The 20631-nt window shown below is 48.9% G+C and overlaps 2 protein-coding genes and 1 long non-coding RNA gene across 3 annotated transcripts; 1 reads left to right on the forward strand and 2 right to left on the reverse strand.

Moving 5' to 3' along the window:
• Positions 1 to 675: 675 nt before the first annotated feature.
• On the reverse strand, positions 676 to 3159 carry LOC148221259 (uncharacterized). Its single transcript, XR_015808409.1, has 3 exons — positions 1980 to 3159; positions 892 to 1874; positions 676 to 768 (listed from the first exon to the last, which is right to left on the reverse strand). It is a non-coding gene; the product is annotated as an uncharacterized LOC148221259 (long non-coding RNA).
• A 338-nt stretch (positions 3160 to 3497) lies between these two features.
• On the forward strand, positions 3498 to 14722 carry LOC106856433 (ATP-dependent RNA helicase DDX19B). The gene is made up of 12 exons (XM_014881749.2): positions 3498 to 3606; positions 4524 to 4572; positions 4938 to 4991; positions 5841 to 5976; positions 7769 to 7861; positions 8420 to 8522; positions 9051 to 9165; positions 9322 to 9499; positions 9888 to 10125; positions 11105 to 11267; positions 12333 to 12524; positions 12917 to 14722. The coding sequence occupies exons 1-12, from the start codon at positions 3550 to 3552 to the stop codon at positions 12976 to 12978; spliced, it is 1440 nt and encodes a 479-aa protein (XP_014737235.1). The 5' UTR covers positions 3498 to 3549; the 3' UTR covers positions 12979 to 14722.
• Positions 14723 to 15398: 676 nt separating this feature from the next.
• Positions 15399 to 19661, reverse strand: UBXN10 (UBX domain protein 10). The gene is made up of 2 exons (XM_014881750.2): positions 19594 to 19661; positions 15399 to 17725 (listed from the first exon to the last, which is right to left on the reverse strand). The coding sequence occupies exon 2, from the start codon at positions 17711 to 17713 to the stop codon at positions 16844 to 16846; it is 870 nt and encodes a 289-aa protein (XP_014737236.2). The 5' UTR covers positions 17714 to 17725; positions 19594 to 19661; the 3' UTR covers positions 15399 to 16843.
• Between the last annotated feature and the right edge of the window lie 970 nt (positions 19662 to 20631).

Consider the following 20631-nt stretch of genomic DNA (forward strand, 5'->3'; position numbering starts at 1 on the left):
ATACAGTCCCTGCCCCGAGCAACTTACCCTTAAAACCAGGAAAAACAACTTGTAGAAAGGGGAAACTGAGGCAGCTGGAGGGGCACAGACTTGGACATTGTCCCAAAGCAGAGCTGGACACCGAGCCTGGGTCAGAACACACCGAGGGTAAAGCTCCTCTTTCTCCCCCTGGCCTCCAAGGACACATCCATGCCACAGGATCAGGATGACCAGACGTGGCATCCCTAATGACCCATCTTGTTCCCCAAGAACAATGTGTTTTAGAGGAAATGGCAAGAAATTCCACAAACAAATGCCTGTTCAAGATTTTTTCCTAAGCCCAGCTCCCAGGGCTGACTTCAGCCCTGAACCTCCAGAATTTATGATTCTTGCCAGACAAATAAGTCAGCTGTGGAAAAACCCATGTTCCGTGTTCCCAGTGCCTGTAAATGTTTGTTTACCACAGCTTGGGGCTTCTAGGAAGAAAATAACATCAGGAAAAATCCTGGGATTCAAACCAACAAATGTGGTAGCAGCAGGGTATTTAATTTAGAAGACAAAGCAGCATCTGACATGGTGGACATGGTGACAGGAGGACACACATGGAGTTGTTTTGGGGAGAATTAATATTTAGTGCTGATGTTGAACCTGTGTCACAACAGGCATCAATGAGGTGATCAAAAGTGCTGTCCAGAACAGCTCACAAGGGCCTCCAGCTGGTGTTTGTTCCTCCTCATCTTCTCCAGGTTGGCTTTGCCCAGGACACCCCACCATTGATGAGGGCCAGCCCTTCCCAGGGAGCAGCAGGGGGGAATGGGATGGGTATAAATGAGGAAAAACCGGGGAGAGGACAAGCTAAAATTAACATTTGAGGTGACCTAAGTGTATCTCTAAGCTTGTGGCTTTACCCACCTGGGGCCAGGCAACAGCAGCATCTCTAACCACCACAGAGGAGTATTTCCAGTCCTGGTTCATGCCTGGGTGGATTCTGGGACTGGTCAAGCACAGGACAGGCTTTCCAAGTTTATTATCCAGCTCACTCAAGTGTGCAAGTGTGGTGCATTTGTGCTGGGAGATTCAGATGGGCTCAAAACTGAGAATAAAAAAAAAAAAGGAAAAAAACAATACTAAACTAAATCTCCTGCAGGATGGAGAGCAATAAGCACTTCCCATGATCTCCATGTGTGCCCTCTATGTAAATGCCATTTTGCTCAGCCTGGAATGCTCTGAAGAAACAAATAATCGCCCTTTGGGAGACTGTGATGATTAAAAAGTGATGACAGGAATGGGCAGGGACTGCCTCCTACTCCTCTTTCTCCTCCTCATCCTCCTCCTTCTCTTCTTCTTCTTCTTCTTCCTTGCAGCAAGTTTGTGTGCGACCTTGTTTGGTGTGTAAGAACCAGAGGTAATTCCAATGAAATTCCACCATCCAACCTCCACCATTGGGAGATCTCTCATTCCAGCACAGCCAAAGTCTGCTGGTGAGGGGAATTAAGCATTTATTTAAATTAATCTGAATATTTATCTCATGTTAAAATGAATAAATATGTAATTATATGACAGCAGAGTCTCCAGCAAAATCAAGGACCCTGCATGAAACCCAAAGGAAACCCACACCTCCAAGAGCCCCTTCCTGCTCCAGAGACTGAGGAGAAAAGTCCTTCCTCATGGACAGAACAGAGAAACACCCACCACAGTCACACCTCACTGACAGGCTGCACAGCCCTGCAAATCCCAAGGAACTACTGCAGCCAAGGTCAAGGAGCAGAAAGCAGGCATTGGAAGGATCTGCCCCCAGCCAATGCTGCCTGATCACCGTTGTCTTCTCAGTGCTTCTGTTTTCCTCTCTCTAAAATGGGACTAATCCCAATTAAATGTGCTTATGGAAGGTGTGTCTGCAAAAAAACATTAAATTGGAAGCATGAGCATGTCAGCCTCTGGGATTTCCCACATTCATCTTTATTTTTACCCTAATTAACTAATTAATGTCTCAGACTTGCCTTTGGCTGCCTCTTCTGTTCCCTTTGAAAATCTCCTCACGTTCAGCTCCTGTGCTCAGCATCCTCCTGTTGCCATGGAAAAAAATGCCATGATGTCACCTCCACAAATAAAGCTGCCAGACCCCAAAGTTCACATGTGGGGCTGGGGAGGGATCCCAACAGATTGAGGGACATGGGGCTACCACCTCCAAGCAGGAAACTGAATTAGATGGAAAAATATCAGATGATGATATTTGATAATGACAGGATTTAGTTTTAAGGAAAAATCCGACCATGGTTGGTGTGAGGAGCAATAGTGAAGGGCCCAGCCCTGTCTGGGATAAGATTTCCCAGCATACAAAGAAATAACAGCTCAGATGGAAGTTTCAGGCTGTGGGAACAAATGAAGTGTCTCCATTCAAGGGGAGGGGGAATACTGAGTCAGGGAACTAATCCTTGGTTTGGGAACTTGTGGCTGATGCCTGCAGGGTTGGCCATTTTATTATTTCTGCTGCATGGAATAAAAACACAAATTCAGATCCTCCCTGAGAGCTGCTCTGTCTAACAAGGCTCAAGAAAGGGAACAGCAGCCCAGCGAGGAAATCCCATAGGCTATTCCAACACTTCTTTCATTTCAACTTGCCCTTTTACTCCTCTTTATTCCAGGACCTTTGAAGAACAGGTTTGATACTGGGTCTAAGCCAGCTCCTGCCCTACAGCAGGAGACAGGACAGAAATTACTCTTGGAGTCCCTGTCACTTCTACACCTCCATGACTCATCCTACTACCTTGTTTTCACCTCCGTCCCTGTTCCAGAGACAGAGCTGCAGTTCCCTCACAAATGTCACATTATCTGTGTGATTTTCCCCGGGTCTGGCTCCCAAAGGGACTCCATTCCCTGGGAAACAGAAGCTCCAGTCTCACGCCAGATGGGACAGCAGGACCTGACCCCATGCCCCAAACCAGACAGGGGGCACAGCCCCAGCCCCACACCACACAGGGGGCCTGACCCCCAGGGATGGCCACGTCACACAGGGGACTGAGCCCCACATCAGGTGAGACACAGACCATAGATCAGGGTGCTGATCTCAGCCCCACAGCATTCAGGGCACCAGGCCCTGACCACAGGACCCCCAACATACAGGGGACCTGACTGCCCAGCCCCACAGAGCACAGGGGTCAAAGCCCCACAGAGCTCACAGAGCTCACGGCCCCACAGAGCACACAGGGGTCACAGCCCCACACTGCACACAGAGCTCACGGCCCCATAGAGCACAGGGGTCACAGCCCCACGGAGCACACAGGGCTCACAGCCCCACACAGGGTTCACAGCCACACAGAGCTCACAGCCCCACACAGGGCTCACAGCTTCACCCCACACCGTGCCCACCTCCTCCCTCCTCACGCACCCCCGAGCTCTCCCCTCACCGCCCATCCCCGCTCCCCTCCGCCCCCGGAACGCGCTGTCCCCGGAACTCCGGTGCGCGGCCGCGGTGCGCGGGGCCGGGCGGTGCCGGGGCGGTGCCGCGGGTGCGCATGCGCTGTTCCCGCCCGGCGCCATCGCGGCTGCTGCGGCCACCCCGGGCCGGCCATGGCCACCGACTCGTGGGCCCTGGCCGTGGACGAGCAGGAGGCGGCGGCCGAGTCGGTGAGTGCGCGCCGGGGCCCGCGGGGGCTCGGGATGGCCCGGCCCGGTGCAGCGGCGCGGGGTCCATCGGGCTGCGCGGCCCTCGCCGCCTCCTGACAGAAAACAGCGAATACAGAAACCTTTTTTCGTCCCATTTTCTGCTGTGGGGGCAGGGAGGGCCCGGGGTATCCGATTGTCCCTGGGCTTGGGCTCTTCCTTTATAAACAAAACCCCCAGTTTGTATTTATTCATTTATGTATTTATTTACCGACCATTATTTTTAAAATTTCTTCGCCTTCATCTATTTTTTGCAAAGGGCAAAGACGTCCCTGCGGTCCCATTCACCCTCCATCCAGACACTGCACCGCTTCAGCCACTCATCCAGCCTCACCTCTGTCTTCCACCATCCAAAACATCCCTCTTTCTCTCATGTTTTTCTTAATGAAAAGATGTAACTTCGTACCTCAGAAAAATTGTTTTCTGTTTTTTCTGTGCTTGGGCACAGAACACTCACTGAGTCCCTGGATGTGGGGAAGACCCTCAGGGCTGCTCCCCCTGCACATCTGAGGTGGTGAAACAAACTCATCCTGGGCCAGTCCTTGCCAGCCAGGACAGTGCATGGATCCTGTTTCCATCCTGAAATGCTGATTTTCTCCCATTTTCCATCAGCAGAACCATTAGAGAGTGGAGGCTTCAGGACAGAAAATAACCATTTCCCTGCGTTGTCATTTCAGCTTAGAAAAGCTTATATTTCTGTTAAAACTCCTGCTTAGAAATAGTTGTGTAAAAACTCTTGAAATCAAGTTCCTCTTGTATCTTCATCCTTTCCAGTTGAACAGGGTTTGTGCAATACTTGGTAAATCCAAAGCTCTGGTTTTCCTGGCTGGAATTAGAATATAGGGAGCTATATTTGATTTTGTGTTTTTCCTCATTTCTAGCTGAGCACTTTACACCTGAAGGATGAAAAAACCAAACCAGATGCCAATGGTGAGTTCCAACTGCTTAGATAGGCTTGGAAAGGGTGGAATGCTTCCCTGTGGGGGTTCAGAGCACTGCTGCTAAAGTAAATTCCTTATAAATCATGATATTCCAGAAGAACTGAGATTAAGCAGCAGCACAGACTAAAAATTTTGGTGTCTCAGGGAGCTGTCTGAGCAAAATCCATTGGTGTGGTTGCTAAACTCCACTTGCAGCTGGAGCTTGGGTTTCCTCTGCACAACAGTGCAGTTCTCCTCAGGAAAATGAGCTGTTCTGTAGCTTTTCCCAGGATATTCCAAAGCTCTGGGGGTGTGGGCTGTCCCTGGAGCCTGACTTCACCTGTGCCCCCCTAAACCTGAACCATTCCAATGCAGGTGCCGTTGTCAAGGCAGATGACAATGTGGAGAAGACGGAGGATGAGGAGAAGGGTAAGTGCCTTCCCAATAAAAAGCTTTGGCAAGGAAGTTAATTTAATTTAATTTAATTCTATTGATTTAATATATATTTAAAGTAAGTCTGCCTTATGTCCCAGGACTGCTGATCTTGTATCCTGCCCCAAGGACTTAATTGTAAGACATGTCCTTCCTCCATAACACTTTTAAAGGCATTGTGTCCTGTAATAACTTGGGAGACTCCTGGATTAGAGTGGAGAGAAATAAGGGGATAGCAGTATCCTCAAGGCAGGACTGGATACAGGAGCAGTTGGATAACCTGGAGCTGGGATTGCTGTAGCAACCAACAAGTTGCGTTTATGCAGTGGCTGTTCAGAGGTGGGTAAAGGCTCAAATTCTTTCAGAAGATGGTTTTAGGAAACAGATTTAGTAGCAAAACCTCAGTAGCAGCAGTTTAACCTCATTTGGATCTCCCTTATCCTCAGCCCTTGTGTTTTGGCTCTGAAATCTTTCAAAGTACTGTTTATCCTCAAACTTTCCTTAAAAATAAAACCCTAGGAGGTGTCTGCCTGTCAGAGTGAGGGTTGAGGAGGCCTTACCCTGTCCGAGGTAGATGTTAAGCTAAAATAATTTTAAATAAGCAGACATCTGGATCTTTCAGGTCCCCTTAGAATAGTGCTCGTTTGATTTGTCTTCCTGGGTATCAAATGGGGAAATCTCTGGGATCTCTCAATGTCTCATCCAGGAGGTTTGGGCTCTTCAAGCCATTACACTCTAATGAGGAATTTCAGTATTTGGAGGGATCTTGTCCCTTTTAACTGGCTCAGGAGTTCATTGGGAGCAAGACCTGGAACAGGCTGTGACTGATGGATTTTTGTTTCCCAGAGGACAGAGCTGCCCAGTCGTTACTGAACAAGCTGATCCGCAGTAACCTGGTGGACACCACAAATCAGGTGGAGGTGCTGCAGAGGGACCCCACATCACCCCTCTACTCTGTCAAGTCTTTCGAGGAGCTGCGCCTGTAAGTGCCTGCTGGGATGAGCAGAGCCTTCTCTGCGTGGAGATGTTAAATCCTGGGATCAGATTTATTAAATAGGCTCCTTTATTACTGGATTTTTCAGTTTGTCATGGGAAGCTCAGGGAGAGAGAGCAGTTTGGCTAAAACTGCCAGAGCAGTTGTGAGTTTGGAGCTCATCAGGTAGCTGGAACTGAAAAATTCATGTTCTGAAAAGTTCCCTGGTTGCATAGGAGATACCACTTAAAAGTAGATGGATTTGTGTTTCAGGTTACTTCCAACCTGTCATTAATAATTGAGTGTATCATTTGTGTTATTTAAATGCAAGGAGAGTTGGTTTATCTGAGTGCCTGGTGAGGGTTTCCATCTGAAACAACAGCAGTGAACAGCAGAAAGGGAAAAGCTTATCTTTTCCAGCAATACTGGATTTATGTACTGGAGAGACCAGTATTTTCTGACTTCTTTCCCACTGAAAACCTCTCCCAGTACAGCCTTCAAGGGACGGTGACTATTTAAGGCATAGTTGATGGGTATATGTATTAATGTGCTGAAGATTGCCTCCTGTTGGGATTGTTGTGCTTGCACTGATCTCAAGTTTGTTGCTCTACAAGCTCTGCAGGAAAATGGGAGCTAAAGAGCCTTCTCCCCATGAAATACCAGGATGTTTTGCTTTGTTAGTGTTTGTGGTTGAATGTCTACAAAAAGAAGCTGAGGTCCTGCAGTGCCTGTTAGACTAATTCACTCCTATGTTTCAAAAGGCAAACAATCCCAGGGAGTTAATGACAGGGACAGCCAGCCTAATTGAGTCTTCATTTTGTTATGACTCGGGGTATCCTTGGCAACTGGTGCAGAGTTGGGCTTTGTCTGTCCTTGCTTGGAGCAGCACAAGGTTACATTTTCAAAGAGCTTTTGTTCTGGCCATCGTTGGAAAGTAATACAAGATTTTTGCAAAAGCATGTCGTGCTGAATAGGAAGTTACTGCAGTGGGAAATGTGGGCAGGATGTAACCTGCCTTGAAAGGAGAGCCCTTCTGAAAGCACTCACAGCATTGAGCAGCAGCTGGGGGTCATCAGATGAGAGTTTCCAGCACCATAACCCGGATTTGGGTTTTTCTGGGGTCTTCTTGTCTACACAAGTGTCTGCTGAGAGTAGAAAGCTCCCTCGAGAGAAAGCAGCAGATGAGAGTTTGCTGGCTAGCAGTGTCACCACACAGTTCTGGGTGTGAGGGCTGGCTTGCAGCCACGGATCACAAAGTGTAGTCACAGCAAACCGAGCTAATTATCATTCATTTACCTGAGCCAGCATTGCTCAGCTGTATTACAGAATGCACACAACTTTCTGAAGTCCTTGCAAGGATCTCATGATCCCTTTTTCCTGTTCCTCACGCTTTGTCCCGTGTTTGAGTCATCGAGGAGTGATAATTTTGGCACCCAGATTAGACATAGCTGAGGAAATGGGATTGGCCTGAAGGACAGGATTAACGTTTTCTGCTCTGGGATTCCTGGATTGTCTGAAAAGCTGCTTTGCACCAAGCAGTGCTGGCCTTAGACACGGGGTTTGCCCTGGAGCTGGGACATACAGGCTGACTTACTAAATCCAGGGATTTTTACAAAGCTTCCTGTCCAGACATCCTGCCGTCACTTGTAGCTTCCAGATGCTGACCATAGTTATTTCATGGGTAGGGTTGTAGCAGGGACAGCTCTAGGATATCTTTTCAAGGGTTTTTCTCACTTTTTTGTACACAGATGAAGACTAAATGGACTTAAATAGGTCATGATACAAAAATTTCTCTTTTCAGGAAACCACAGCTCCTGCAAGGAGTCTATGCCATGGGCTTCAACAGACCATCTAAGATCCAAGAGAATGCCCTGCCCATGATGCTTGCTGAGCCGTATGTACACATTCTTTCTACTCTCTACCAGAATTGAATGATTTGAAAGGTTCAGTGTGCTGCTCCTGAATTGTGGATGGGAGGAAGGTGGTGGAGAAACTCTCAGAGTATGGAGGAAGGGTTCCCATGCCACCGTCTTTCTGTGGTTATTAACTTTGTGACAGCAGCCCTGGATTTGTCCTTTTCCTAGGGCTGGTACTGAGCATGCAGTGCTGTGGGGTTTGGGAGGTCGTTGCCATTTTCCTCATTAGTTTGGGAATAAAGAATACGAAATAGCTCAGAAATCCTGGGTGGGCAGGAGTAGCTGAGGTGCTGATTTTCCTCTTCACAACCCTCAGCTGGAACATGTAAGGTACTGAGACACTGGGGAAGACGTGTGAAATGGGAAATTACTGGGAGACAGCCACAGTTCTCCTTCCAAATCTACATAAGTGAGAAGTGCTGAAAGGAGAGTGTTGGGCAGGAAGTAATTCATGGCTGGTGAAGTTGGCCATGGATCCAGAGCAGGGGTAGATGTGATAGGATTCACCCCCTGAGCTGTGCCTGCTGTGCCCCCAGCCCGCAGAACCTCATCGCGCAGTCACAGTCCGGTACTGGCAAGACAGCTGCCTTCGTCCTGGCCATGCTCAGCAGGGTGGAGCCTGGGAACAAGTATCCACAGGTAAAGTTTGGGATGTGGCTGTTTCAGGGCCTTCCCTGGCGGTGCAGTGCCATCTAGTGAAGAGCCTGAGCTGCTGGGAGGCCTTCAGATGTCAATTCATGGCTTGATGGAGCCATGGTGTTATTTCTTTAAACTGCTTAAAAGGGGTGGAGGTTTGGGGATTTATCAAAATGCCTTCAGTGCTAAAGATGCGGATTTTGGTCAAAGCTTGTTCCTGTCAGTCCTTTCCATGCATCACACAGAATGCCATTGCTCTGTGAGGAGTTAAATCTATCTGTGAGGAGTTAAATCAGAGTAGTGCAGGCTGAAAGGGGTTGGAAAGTGAGTTTGTGGTGGAAGAGAAGATAATTCTGACAACAGAGCAGACAGTGCCTGGAGAGGTACTTTTTAAAACAGATTTCCTCATGGGATGGTTGAGAAACTGTTCAGCCACTTGCATGTTTGTCTTGAAGAAAACTTCAACAAGGATTTTAAAAAGTAAGTGTGATAGTGTTGATCACCTCACTCGTTCTCCTTCTGTTCCTCCAGTGTTTGTGCCTTTCCCCAACATACGAGCTGGCACTTCAAACAGGAAAAGTGATTGAACAGATGGGAAACTTCTACCCGGAGCTGAAACTTGCATACGCTGTCCGAGGCAACAAACGTGAGTAAGGGGATACACCACAAACAGGAATGAGGGAATGGTGCTCCTCAGGTGCACCAGAACAGTCAGGTGGTGAAATAGCTGGGTCAGAGAGGGCTGGAGCATTTCCCTGTCTGCACAGCCACCCTAGAGCAGCCCTTCCTTCTGTCTCGGCAGTGGAGAGAGGGCAGAAGATCTCGGAGCAGATCGTCATCGGCACACCTGGCACCGTGCTGGACTGGTGCTCCAAACTGAAATTCATAGATCCCAAGAAGATCAAGGTGTTTGTGTTGGATGAAGCAGATGTGATGATTGCCACCCAGGGCCACCAGGACCAGAGTATCCGCATTCAGAGGTACAGAGTGCTGCCACAGGGACGGGGGCTGCAGTGGGACTGCTGTCCTCACCCATGAGCCAGCAAGATTGAAATGATAGATTAGCTCTAGTCCAGGGGGTTCATAGAGGCACAGTGTCAAGGGATGACAAGCAGTTTCATTTCCTTTCAGAATAAAAATCCTGTCCCTGGAGCAGGGTTTATTCCTTTTTAAGAAGGTAAGTCTGGATGCCTGTGGTCCATGAGGGAGCAATCATGGTGGGTAAGCTTGGTTTCACTCTTTCCAGCCACTGAAATAACTGGTTCTAGGGTTATGGTTTTCCTTTGCTCATAGCATGAATTCCATCAGGATATCAGGAGATGACAGTGTTGTGTGGGAACCCTCCCTATTTCTCTCTCTCTCTTTCAGAATGCTCCCCAGGGATTGCCAGATGCTCCTGTTTTCAGCCACTTTCGAGGATTCTGTGTGGAAGTTTGCTCAAAAAGTTGTTCCTGACCCAAACATTATCAAACTGAAGCGTGAGGAGGAGACCCTGGACACCATCAAGCAGTATTATGTCCTGTGCAGTAACAGAGATGAGAAGTTCCGGGCTCTGTGTAACATCTACGGCGCCATCACCATCGCCCAGGCCATGATCTTCTGCCATGTGAGTGTTTCCAGGGAATGTTAGTCCTGGTGACCCCCTCAGAGTCTGCAAGTGCTAAAACCAATGGTTTCCAGAAAGGAACTAAGAACAAAATTCCCCTTTTTGGTTTCTCTGGCTCAGTCTTTGAGAGAAATCCTGAAAGCCACGTTAGTGCTGGCTGGTTTGAGTCTCTGGGTTTGTCCATCCAGGAGACAACACTGGACTATTTTATTCCTGAATGGTCATTGTTATCCCTGAAGTCCTCTGACTCAAAGATCAGAGTAATGAACATTTTTCCAAAACTCTGAACTACTGGAAAAAAAAAAAAAAAAAGTGGAGTTGGAAAATGGATGAAAATAGGGCAGAATGAGGGATTGGAAATCTTTTGCTTCTCTAGCTGATACAGAGCTGTTCCTGGGACTTCATTTCCCTCAGGTAATTGAGGATGCACCTCTGGGATCTCACTGTGAATCATACTGAGACTTAGTTTTCTGTTTCTGGAAGCAGCCATAATAATTTTAAGGGAAAAAAATCAGTGCTGACAGCACAGAACAGTCAAGCAAAGTGAGCTCAGACAGGATGAAAGTGTTTGGAGTCTGCTGCAGCAGTTGGCTTTTAGGCTGTCTTGAGACATAATTGGAGTTTTAAAAACTGTTCAAAAATTCAAGGCTGTGCAGAGCCTCTGTGGGATTTCACAGCTACATTCAGGTCTGACCCTGCCATTTTCCAAGCTGAGTAGTTGTGGTTTTGTGACAATTTTCATGAGTTTTCAGTGTACACGTGTAGTGTCAGCAGAGTGAAATCCAAGGAGCATTGCACAAAGAAAACATCCTTTATAGTTAAGTACTCCTGTGGTGGCTGAGGTGTATTGTCCTCCTGATACAGTTTTTAAGGGAGACAAAAACAGCAGCCGCAGAGCTTCCAGCGGGCCCCTAGAGAGATTTATTGCCACTTCCCAGCATTAAAACCTGTCCCAATTGTGGGGCTGGCTGTGTTGCAGACCCGGAAGACGGCGGGGTGGCTGGCGGCAGAGCTGTCCCGGGAGGGCCATCAGGTGGCCCTGCTGAGCGGGGAGATGATGGTGGAGCAGAGAGCTGCCGTGATCGAGCGCTTCCGAGAGGGCAAGGAGAAGGTGCTGGTGACCACAAACGTCTGTGCCAGAGGTAGGGCACGGGGGAATGGGGCCAGGTGATGCCTTAGGATTTCAGCTTTTGTATTTTCATGTATTTGTAACCCTGCAGTTCTTTAGTGTGAAACTCTAAACTCCACACACAGCGTCAGCTGCTGCTCTCCCATTTTGGTCACACACAACAATTCCTCTCTGGGCTGGCAATCAAGGACACCTCACTGCCTCAGGCCCCGAGAAATGGAAACAAAAGGGAGCTGGGGGGAGCAAATTTGGGGTAAATGACTTCATTACCTGAAGCTGTAATTGGAGGATTAACCCCCAATATGCAAATGGACCAAACTTATAAAAGTATGAAAACCTGTGACCCGTGGTCCATTTTTGGGTGCAGCCCCTAGGGGCCTGCCCTAAATGTACTGAAGGGCCCTTAAATAAATACAAGTGCTTTTTATTCCCTTAATATTGTCTGGCCTCTGTTTTTAGGTAGCCCAAAAAGGCATCACAGGGAGGACTGGTAGCAGCAGTTCCTAAGATAACAAATAGCCCTGGCCAGCCTGCAGGAAGAATTTGCATCCTCAGGTGTTCCAGTTGGGAGAAATTGGTGTCCTTACACTGCATGCCTGTGGGCAAACACAGGTTTCCTTGTTGGCTTCCTGCTGCTTGACATGGAAAAGTCCATCCTGTGAGAATCTGCCACCAAGTCTGTCTTGTGGTGCTGACATTCAGGGTTTGCAGTGAACGTGTGTGCCCAAGAACAGAAAACTGGAAAATAGTGAAATCCAATTCACTGTCCCAGTAGGAATTTGTGGTGTAATTTAACATCCTAGAGCAGTTAAGACAGGATTGTACGTGGAAAAACACAAGTGATCTTTAGAGTTTTGCAGATAAGGAGAGAGTTTCTGAATTATTTAAGTGCTGGTAGAATTTCCAAAATATTTAAGTGCCTTTGGCTGTTTCAGTGGGACTCTCTGCCCTAACAGCTTGATAGTTTTTATTTCCAAGTACCCCATGAGGATATTGTGGAAAAACTCCACAGTCTGAGGAGGCTGTTCCTGCTCCAGAAAGATTTAAGTTGTGTAACCCGATGCTTTCTGTTTGTCAGGGATCGATGTAGAGCAGGTGTCTGTTGTTATCAATTTTGACCTGCCTGTGGATAAGGATGGAAATCCAGACAACGAGACCTACCTGCACCGGATCGGCCGCACCGGCCGCTTCGGCAAGCGAGGGCTGGCCATTAACATGGTGGACAGCAAGCACAGCATGAACATTCTCAACAGAATCCAGGAACATTTCAGTACGTACCCTCAGCCTTTCTCCTTTCTCTGAACTCTTGAATCACTGCAGAATTTGGCTTGTTGGATGCTGAGCAGGTCTGAGGGTGTTTGTTGAGCCTTAAACGGGTGGCAGAGGAGCACAGCAGGAATGTTTGGTGTAGCATCCCTTGGGATTGTGACCTGCTGCCTGTGACAGGAGCAGAATAAATCAGGCTGTGTTTGCTGGATGCCTGCATGGTCCTTGAAGTGGATGTTCCAGGGGGGGCCTTTGATAAAAGGAAACAGTTTTAATTGATATTTTTAAAACCTGACTGAATTCCCTGATAAACCAGAACTCAAGTCCAGCTAAGGAGAGCAGCATTCCCTTCTCTGCTCAGTGTTAAAAAATATGAATATTTCTCTTCTTTCCCAGACAAAAAGATAAACAAATTGGATACTGACGACTTGGATGAAATTGAGAAGATAAATAACTGAAATAGCTGCTGGAACTGGTGTGTGCCCTGCTGTGGAAGCTCTCCCACTACAATTGGATCAGCGTTTGGATTGGCACAGCCTCTCGGCTCGTCCGAAAAGGACTCTTCAAGATATGAGTACACAAAAATTACCTCATTTTAAAAATTGCAGTTGGACTTCAAATTGTGCAACTATGGGGAGGAAGAGGAAATGTTTACAGAAGCTTTTAACATTTCTTAGTTTAGCCTTAAAATGGGATGATCTTTGGAATTCTGAGAAATACACTTGCCAAAAGAGAGGCAATAGGGAATTATCTAAAATTTTAAAAGCAAAAAAAAACATTGCCTTTAATTGGAATAATGTGTAACATTAACCTGATCAGTTTAAATTCAACAGCTGAATATATAATGGACATAAGGAAAGGAAAAAGAAAAAAAAAAAAAAACCGGAAAACCTAAAAGCCCCAAACAAGGCAGCTGGTTTTTGGCTAAATACTCAACTTGTACAAAGTAGGATGTCATTCTCTGTGGCGCTCCCCTGAGCTCTTTAAGACTCATTTCTGGCTTTCTGATGGATTTGTCCTGCTTTTCCTCACATAAATTGTCCTGAGGATGTCTCCAGTAGCTCCTACTCGCAAACACAGGTGCCGTGTCGCTTTGCTGGGCAGTATTTTCTTTTCCTTTGTCCTGGATTTGTTGGGATGGCTGCTCTGATTTGGGTGGTGGTGACACTACAGAAGTTCATCCCAAATGTTGAACCTGGCTAAGGTGTGGGTGGGTGGGGTGGGAGGGGCAGTATGAAGGGAACTGTACTCATTAAATTCACCGTGTAATTAAATGCACCGTGCTGTGAAGCTCAGCATGGATAATGTACAGAGCTGTTGTGCTTCACCCATCAGATACAGGAATAAAAGAACAAAAAAGTCATGATAGCCTGGATTGACCAAAAAAATTTACCCTTAGAACACCAAATTCACCTGTTGCAGTACGTTTCAGTACCAGAGTTTTGAGTTAAATTGCTCAGCCAAATTGCAGGTGGGAAGTGCTCCATAGTGCAAAGTAAATTGTTGGTCCCTGCCCCGGGTGTTCCGTGGAGAAGGGAGGATTCCCAGCTCCTGGAGAGGGAAGGATGGTGCCTCCTGTGTGCTGGGACCACTCTTGTGCACACAGCTGGACACTGTGGGCTGTTCCCCCAGCCCAGTCTCCAGAAGAAGGAGGCTCCTGAACCAGACCTTAGGGTGCACAGCTCTTTGTTGGGGAGAAATGGGACATGCATGAGCAGCCATGGGCCTGCTACTCAGTGTGGGAATCACGTCAAAACAAATGTATAAATTGTAAATTTAAACTGAATTGTTTTCTTTGCAATTTTGGCCATCATATTCTGTTCAAAGACAGGAATATGGATCCTTTTACCAAGTAAAAAAAGGCTCATTTAAAATGTACCTAAAATTTTAGGAAATTGTGCACCCTTTTATCAATTTGTATAAAGGCTTTAGTGAAGAAAAAAAAAAAACAGCTTAAAATTAAACCTTTTGTATTCTGGGGTGTATCTATTTTTATTCTGTTGGAATCCTATTTAAAGTGGCAGGTGAGTGAGTGCTTGTGTGTGGAGTGGCAGACTTGATTTAATCACCTACTCTCCTAGTACAGCTGATTGACCTGGTGACAGCAGAGTATTGGGTTGAATTGTCATGGAAGCTGCTGCTGGTCCTGTGTGCTGTTTCTAATGTACTTTTAATTGGAATTAAAGAACACATACTGAACAATCCCTTTGCTGACTTCTTGCTTGAGTACTGTGTTGGTGTTTAAAAGCCTCAATAAGGACATTCTCAGCCAAAAGTTTTATATTTGTGACAGAATTAATTTGAATGCTGAAATTCTTAAAAGATTCCCACAAAGAAGTTTGTTATATGATGCCACACCATAAAAGAGGACAGATAATCCCCCATGCTTCTTGTGCTGGGCTGCTAAATTCTCCCCAGAACAGTTCTGAAGGGAAGAGAAGGAGAACTGAGGGAGAAAAGAGGTGTTTTCCCTGTGCTGTGCTTGCCCAGATCAAGACTTGGTATTTTTTGCCCATCTTTGGAGATGCTGTAGCATGGGTGAGGTGATCAGAACCAAACTCCTCCAGCTTTATCAGGAGGAACATCCTCCAGCACGAGCCAGGTTACTGAATTGTCTGTTCTGTTCTTGCTCAGAGCCCCTGGGCTCTCACAGGTGCCTGCTGGTCCCCAGCTCTGCTCACAGCTTGTCACTGATGCAGAGTGCTTCCTCCTTGGCTGCAAGCCTGCACTGAGCACAGCACACAGAGAAACTTCAGCAAGGTGGTGTGGGGAGCAGCTGACCATCCCAAGGCAGATTTTGGCAGCCCCTGAGGTATTTGCCATCATATCAAAAGCTTCTTAAGAGCAGGTGTGATGGATAAACCTCAGCTCATGTAAATAAAGTTCAAGTTTCAGCCCAAAAGGTTTTATTTAACACAGGATGGAAACACTCTGAAATGTAGGAGTAACACAGTGCACACAACAGGCAGAAATAGAGAATTAACTACCTAATAGTGAAGGAAACAGGGAAAATGGTGCCTGTTACTGAAACCAAGTGAAATACTTTGTGATTTTGTTGAAGACATCCATGTGTTTCGATATCTGGGATTGCTGCTGAGTGATTCCCATCACCAACAGCAGCAGGGACCACTGTTCCATCAGATGCTGGTTTTACAAAGCTGCTGGACCCTGAACACTTGATTTAGCATCAGGTACCACACTCATAGCCAGCACCAGCAATCAGCTTTCTGCTCCTGTTGTGTTTATGCTCCTGTGCTGAGTTGGTTTGGTAGTTACACTGAGCTTCAAAATAAATTGGATTTGCCTCAGAACATTTAAACTCACTCATCTGTGTGGCAAGTGGTCCATTTTTAAAGGAGATTAAAATCACTGCCTTTGAAACTAGAAGATATTTCTTTTTTTTTTAGCACAAGCATATTGTGTTTGCCTAAACCTGCAAGTCATCCAACCAGCCTTTTAATGATGGTTTACTAAAGATGGCTTATTCCTTGAGCCAATTCCCAGTCAAATCCCATTAATACCTTATTTTAAAATTCCCAAAGCAGCACTTGCTTCTTGAACTAACTCACTTCAGTGTAGAGGGGTTAAATGGAATTATCTGTAGCATCTCTTCTTAACTATCCACCTAATGATCACATGAGCTAAGTAAGAGAAGGAAGACTAAGGAGAAAATCCTGCTGCTTCCCAAGACAGCCAAAATAATAACGATTTGTTTTTAAAAAGATGATTTAGTCACAGTTAAGAGCTGGACTGAGGTTACCCAGAAAGACCTGAACACTCACAGATATTTTACAATCAATCTTGCAATTTAATACTTCACAATAACTCATTAAGGTGTTATTACTGTTATTTCCAGATGGTCTTGGGGTTTGAGTTCCTTTTCAGTCTCTTGAGAAGCCGTTTAGGATAATGATACTGAAGGTGGTCCTGTAGCTAAACCAGTTCTGTTTCTACTTCCTTAAATGCTGCTTCTGCATTCAGAGAAGTGGTATCTTCCCAAAACACAGAAAAGGACAAGGGGAGAGGTCTTGGAAACCTGAGTTTACAAAGAACATCAGCAACTTCAACAAACCAGAAAGGCTGAAGGTTGGAGGTGCTGAGGCAGAAATTTGTGATGGCACAAGTGATACAAGCTGCTCTATGAATCAGGTTTATGCATGTGAAATACTATTTCAAATACTATTACATATCCATAACTCTGCTTCACAGGGATTTTATGGGAGATGGAAGATAAAGAAGTAGGTGCAGAAAGCATCAGACTCCATTTTTTGGAAGAAGCAATGCCCCCCAGTGAGCAGAAGGACCTACAGCATCTCTGTGAGCCTAAAGATCTGCTGCATCGTGCTGCTCATCCCATCGGATGCACAGCACGGACTTGGGCAGGATCCCGCACTCCTGAAGGGACTTGGTAAGGTCAGAGAAGCCCCTCCGGGGAACCTCCATGGTTTCAACCCTGCAGTGTTGGTAGTTGGCCAGCAGCTTCTGTCCTGCCACGGCAAGGACTGTGTGGAGGCTGTCAGAGGGCTTGAAGTGGTGCTCAAACCTCTGCCCAGAGGGAGATCGGACAGCGAGCAGCACACGCGGCTCTTCCGGGCCCGCAGGGAACACCCGAGGGCTCTCCTGCCTCGCCTGCCTTCCCCACTGCTCAGGGGCACAGTGCCCGTGTGAGCTCTCTTCAGTGGGAATGTCACTTCCTGACAATGTGCTGGCAGATCCCTGTCCTCCAGAAAAAGTCCTGCTGGCTTTTGGAGCATCCTCCTTTCCCTCACTCACTTCCAGCCCGTTGGTCCGTTCAGCCAACGCTCCCACGGCGTCGCTCCCTGCGCCCTTCCGGATGATGGAGGGGAGCACCCGGTACTTGTTCAGGGAGGAGGAGGAGGTCTTCAAAGGCACTTGCTGCAGGAGCTTTGGGATTTTCTCATGAGACACCTGGGCAGGTGGGAACACTGGTTTTGTGAGTGCTGCTCTCCGGCTGCTCACTAATTCCCGAGGAGAGGCAGCCAGGGGGGAAGACGGCACATGGCACGGACAGGCTTCCATGCCCTGACGGTGGCTCAAGCTTGGCCTCTGTCCCTTGGCAGATTTGGGTCTGGAGACGTGCATGGGGACGGTGCTGGCCCACGGCAGAGTGGCTGTGGCCGAAGGGAGGCGGAGCTGAGCTGGTGCCGAGTCCCAGAAAGCCGCTGTGGCCATCGCACCTGCGGGCTGGGAGCAGAGGGAAAAGTTACAGGAACTGGCCAGGAGAGTTCAACCTCCCCGAGACTCCCACACTGTGCTGTGTGTCAGGTAATAACAGAATAAATCTGGGGTATCACTGCATTCTCTGTGGTGCAGTAAGGGCTGAGTCACAGAGGGTAGGAGATGTGTTATTTGTAGGGACTGGCTTTGGCAGGAATTGTGTAAAGTTGACCCAGAGCTTTGGGGAGTTGTGCCCTTCGCCACTGAATGTAAGGTTTTGATGGAAAGAACAATTTCTTTCTTCTGAAGCTGGAAACTCAGTGCAAATGGGAAATGAGTGAAGCTCAGAGCAGAGGGATGAAGAGCAGCTCTGGGAGAAGAACAACCTGCAGAGCTGCCTCCAGCTCGGGGGGCCCAGCAAGGGAAGGACATGGAGCTGTTGGAGAAAGTCCAGAGGAGACACCAGAATGATCAGAGGGATGGAGCAGCTGTGCTGGGAGGAAAGGCTGAGAATTGGGATTGTTCAGCCTGGAGAGAGGAGGCCCCAGGGTGACCCAATTGTGGCCTTCCAGTACCTGAAGGAGCTGACAGGACGATGGAGAGAGACTGTGGACAAGGGATGGAGTGCCAGGACTAGGGGGGAATGGCTTCCCACTGACAGAGGGCAGGGTTAGACAGGATCTTGGGGTGAAATTGATCCCTGTGAGGGTGGGCAGGCCCTGGCACAGGGTGCCCAGAGAAGCTGTGGCTGCCCCTGGAGCCCGGGAAGTGTCCAAGTCCAGGCTGGACAGGGCTGGGAGCAGCCTGGGACAGTGGAAGGTGTCCCTGCCCATGGCAGGGGTGGAACAAGATGATCTTTAAGTTCCCTTCCAACCCAAACCCTTCTGGGATTCTCTTCTAAACCAAACAGAGAGAACAGCCCCTGTGGTGCTTTGCCAGCGATGCGTTCGTTATTTCACATTTCATTTCTCCTCCAGCCCAGCACGGCCAAGGCAGAGTCCAGCACACCCTGCCCAGCCCCAGCTGACAGGCCTGTCCCTCCTGAGCCTCCAGCGAGGGGGACAGGGACACTCGCCCAGCTGACTCATCCCAGCTTCCAGGAGCCTGTGGGAGGGACAGGGGCTGCACCTTCCCCTTGCTGCTGCTAACAAATAAACTCCAGGGCAACAACGCGCTGAGGCGGAACTCCCAAACGCAAGGGAGCACTTACAATACCCCCAGTAACGCTGCCACTTAAACCCCCAAACAACCAGCCTGGCAGAAGCCCTGGCGGGACCCTCCGGCGGTGTCTGTGCTGCCCAGCACGGCGTGTGTTAGAGGGGACAGGCTGAAAACACAGGGTCTGCTGAGGGGTGGGGTGGGCAACCACAGCCAGGGAGGGCTGTGCCCACAGGTGCCCCCAAAACGGTGACCCCAGGGCCTGGGAGGCTGGGCACCTCACACCCCTGACCTGGCATCTGATCTGGGCTGGCTCAGGCTGGGAGGGACAATGGCAGCTCGTCTGGTGCCACCTCCCTGCTCCAGCAGGGCCAGCCCAGAGCACGGGCACAGGCTTGTGTGCGGATGGGTCTGGAATATCTCCGGGGAGGGACCCTCTCTGGGCAATGTATTCCAGGCATTTAAACAAGGCTTTCCTCATGTTCAGGTGAAACTTGCCGGGCATCAGTCCCTGCCCACTGCCCCTTGTCCTGGTGAGGGCTGGCACAGCCCAGGCAGAGCCCTCAGTGCCACAGCAAGGCCAGGTCTGAGCCCACGGCCGCGCCCCGCCGGCAGAGCCCGGCTCTCCAGCACGGCTCCAGAGCCCCAGAGCCGGATCCCGGTCCCTCCCCTGGTCCCGCTCCTTCACCCGGTCCCGGTGCCGGTGCCGGTCCCGCAGCGGCCCCGCCGTCCCTCACCTGTCCCGCGCCCGCCGCACGGCGCCGTTGCCGGGGCAACCGCGGCACTTCCGGGCGCGCGCCCCGCCCCGCCCCGCCCCCCGCCGCGCGCCTGCAGCAGCGCGAGAATGGGAACGGGGAATGGGAATGGGAATGGGAACGGGAACGGGAATGGGAATGGGAATGGGAATGGGAATGGGAATGGGAATGGGAACGGGGAACGGGGAATGGGAATGGGAATGGGAATGGGAATGGGAATGGGGAACGGGGAACGGGAACGGGAATGGGGAACGGGAACGGGAACGGGAATGGGGAACGGGAACGGGAACGGGAATGGGAATGGGGAACGGGAATGGGAATGGGAATGGGAATGGGAATGGGAATGGGAATGGGGAACGGGAATGGGGAACGGGAACGGGAACGGGAATGGGGAACGGGAATGGGGAACGGGAACGGGAATGGGGAACGGGAACGGGAATGGGGAACGGGAACGGGAACGGGAATGGGGAACGGGAACGGAGAATGGGAATGGGAAAGGGAATGGGAACGGGTTACGGGGAACGGAGAATGGGAACGGCAATGACAATGGGAATGGGGAATGGCAATGGCAATGGGGAAGGGGAATGGGAATGGGGAACGGAGAACGGGGAATGGGAATGGCAATGGCAATGGGAAATGGCAATGGGAATGGAGAATGGGAACAGAAACAGGAACAGGAATGGGGAATGGGGATGGGAATGGGAAATGGAAATGGGGATAGGAATATGAATAGGGATGGGAACAGGAACGAGGAATGAGGATGGGAACTGAAATGGGGGATGGGGAGGGGATGGGAATGAGGACGGGAATAGGAATGGAGATTGGGATGGGGATGGTAATAGGAACAGGGATGGGGATAGGGACAGGAATAGGAAAGGGAACAGTAATGGGAATGGGGACAGGAACAGCACTAGGAACAGCAGTGAGAACCACGATGGGAATGGGAAAGGAAGCAGGGATAGGAATGCAAAAGGGAACAGGGTGGAACAGGTGGGAGTGGGACAGCTGGGATGTCCCAGG

Source organism: Sturnus vulgaris, chromosome 25 (genome assembly GCF_052056855.1).
Source record: "Sturnus vulgaris isolate bStuVul1 chromosome 25, bStuVul1.hap1, whole genome shotgun sequence".
Lineage (NCBI taxonomy): Eukaryota > Metazoa > Chordata > Aves > Passeriformes > Sturnidae > Sturnus > Sturnus vulgaris.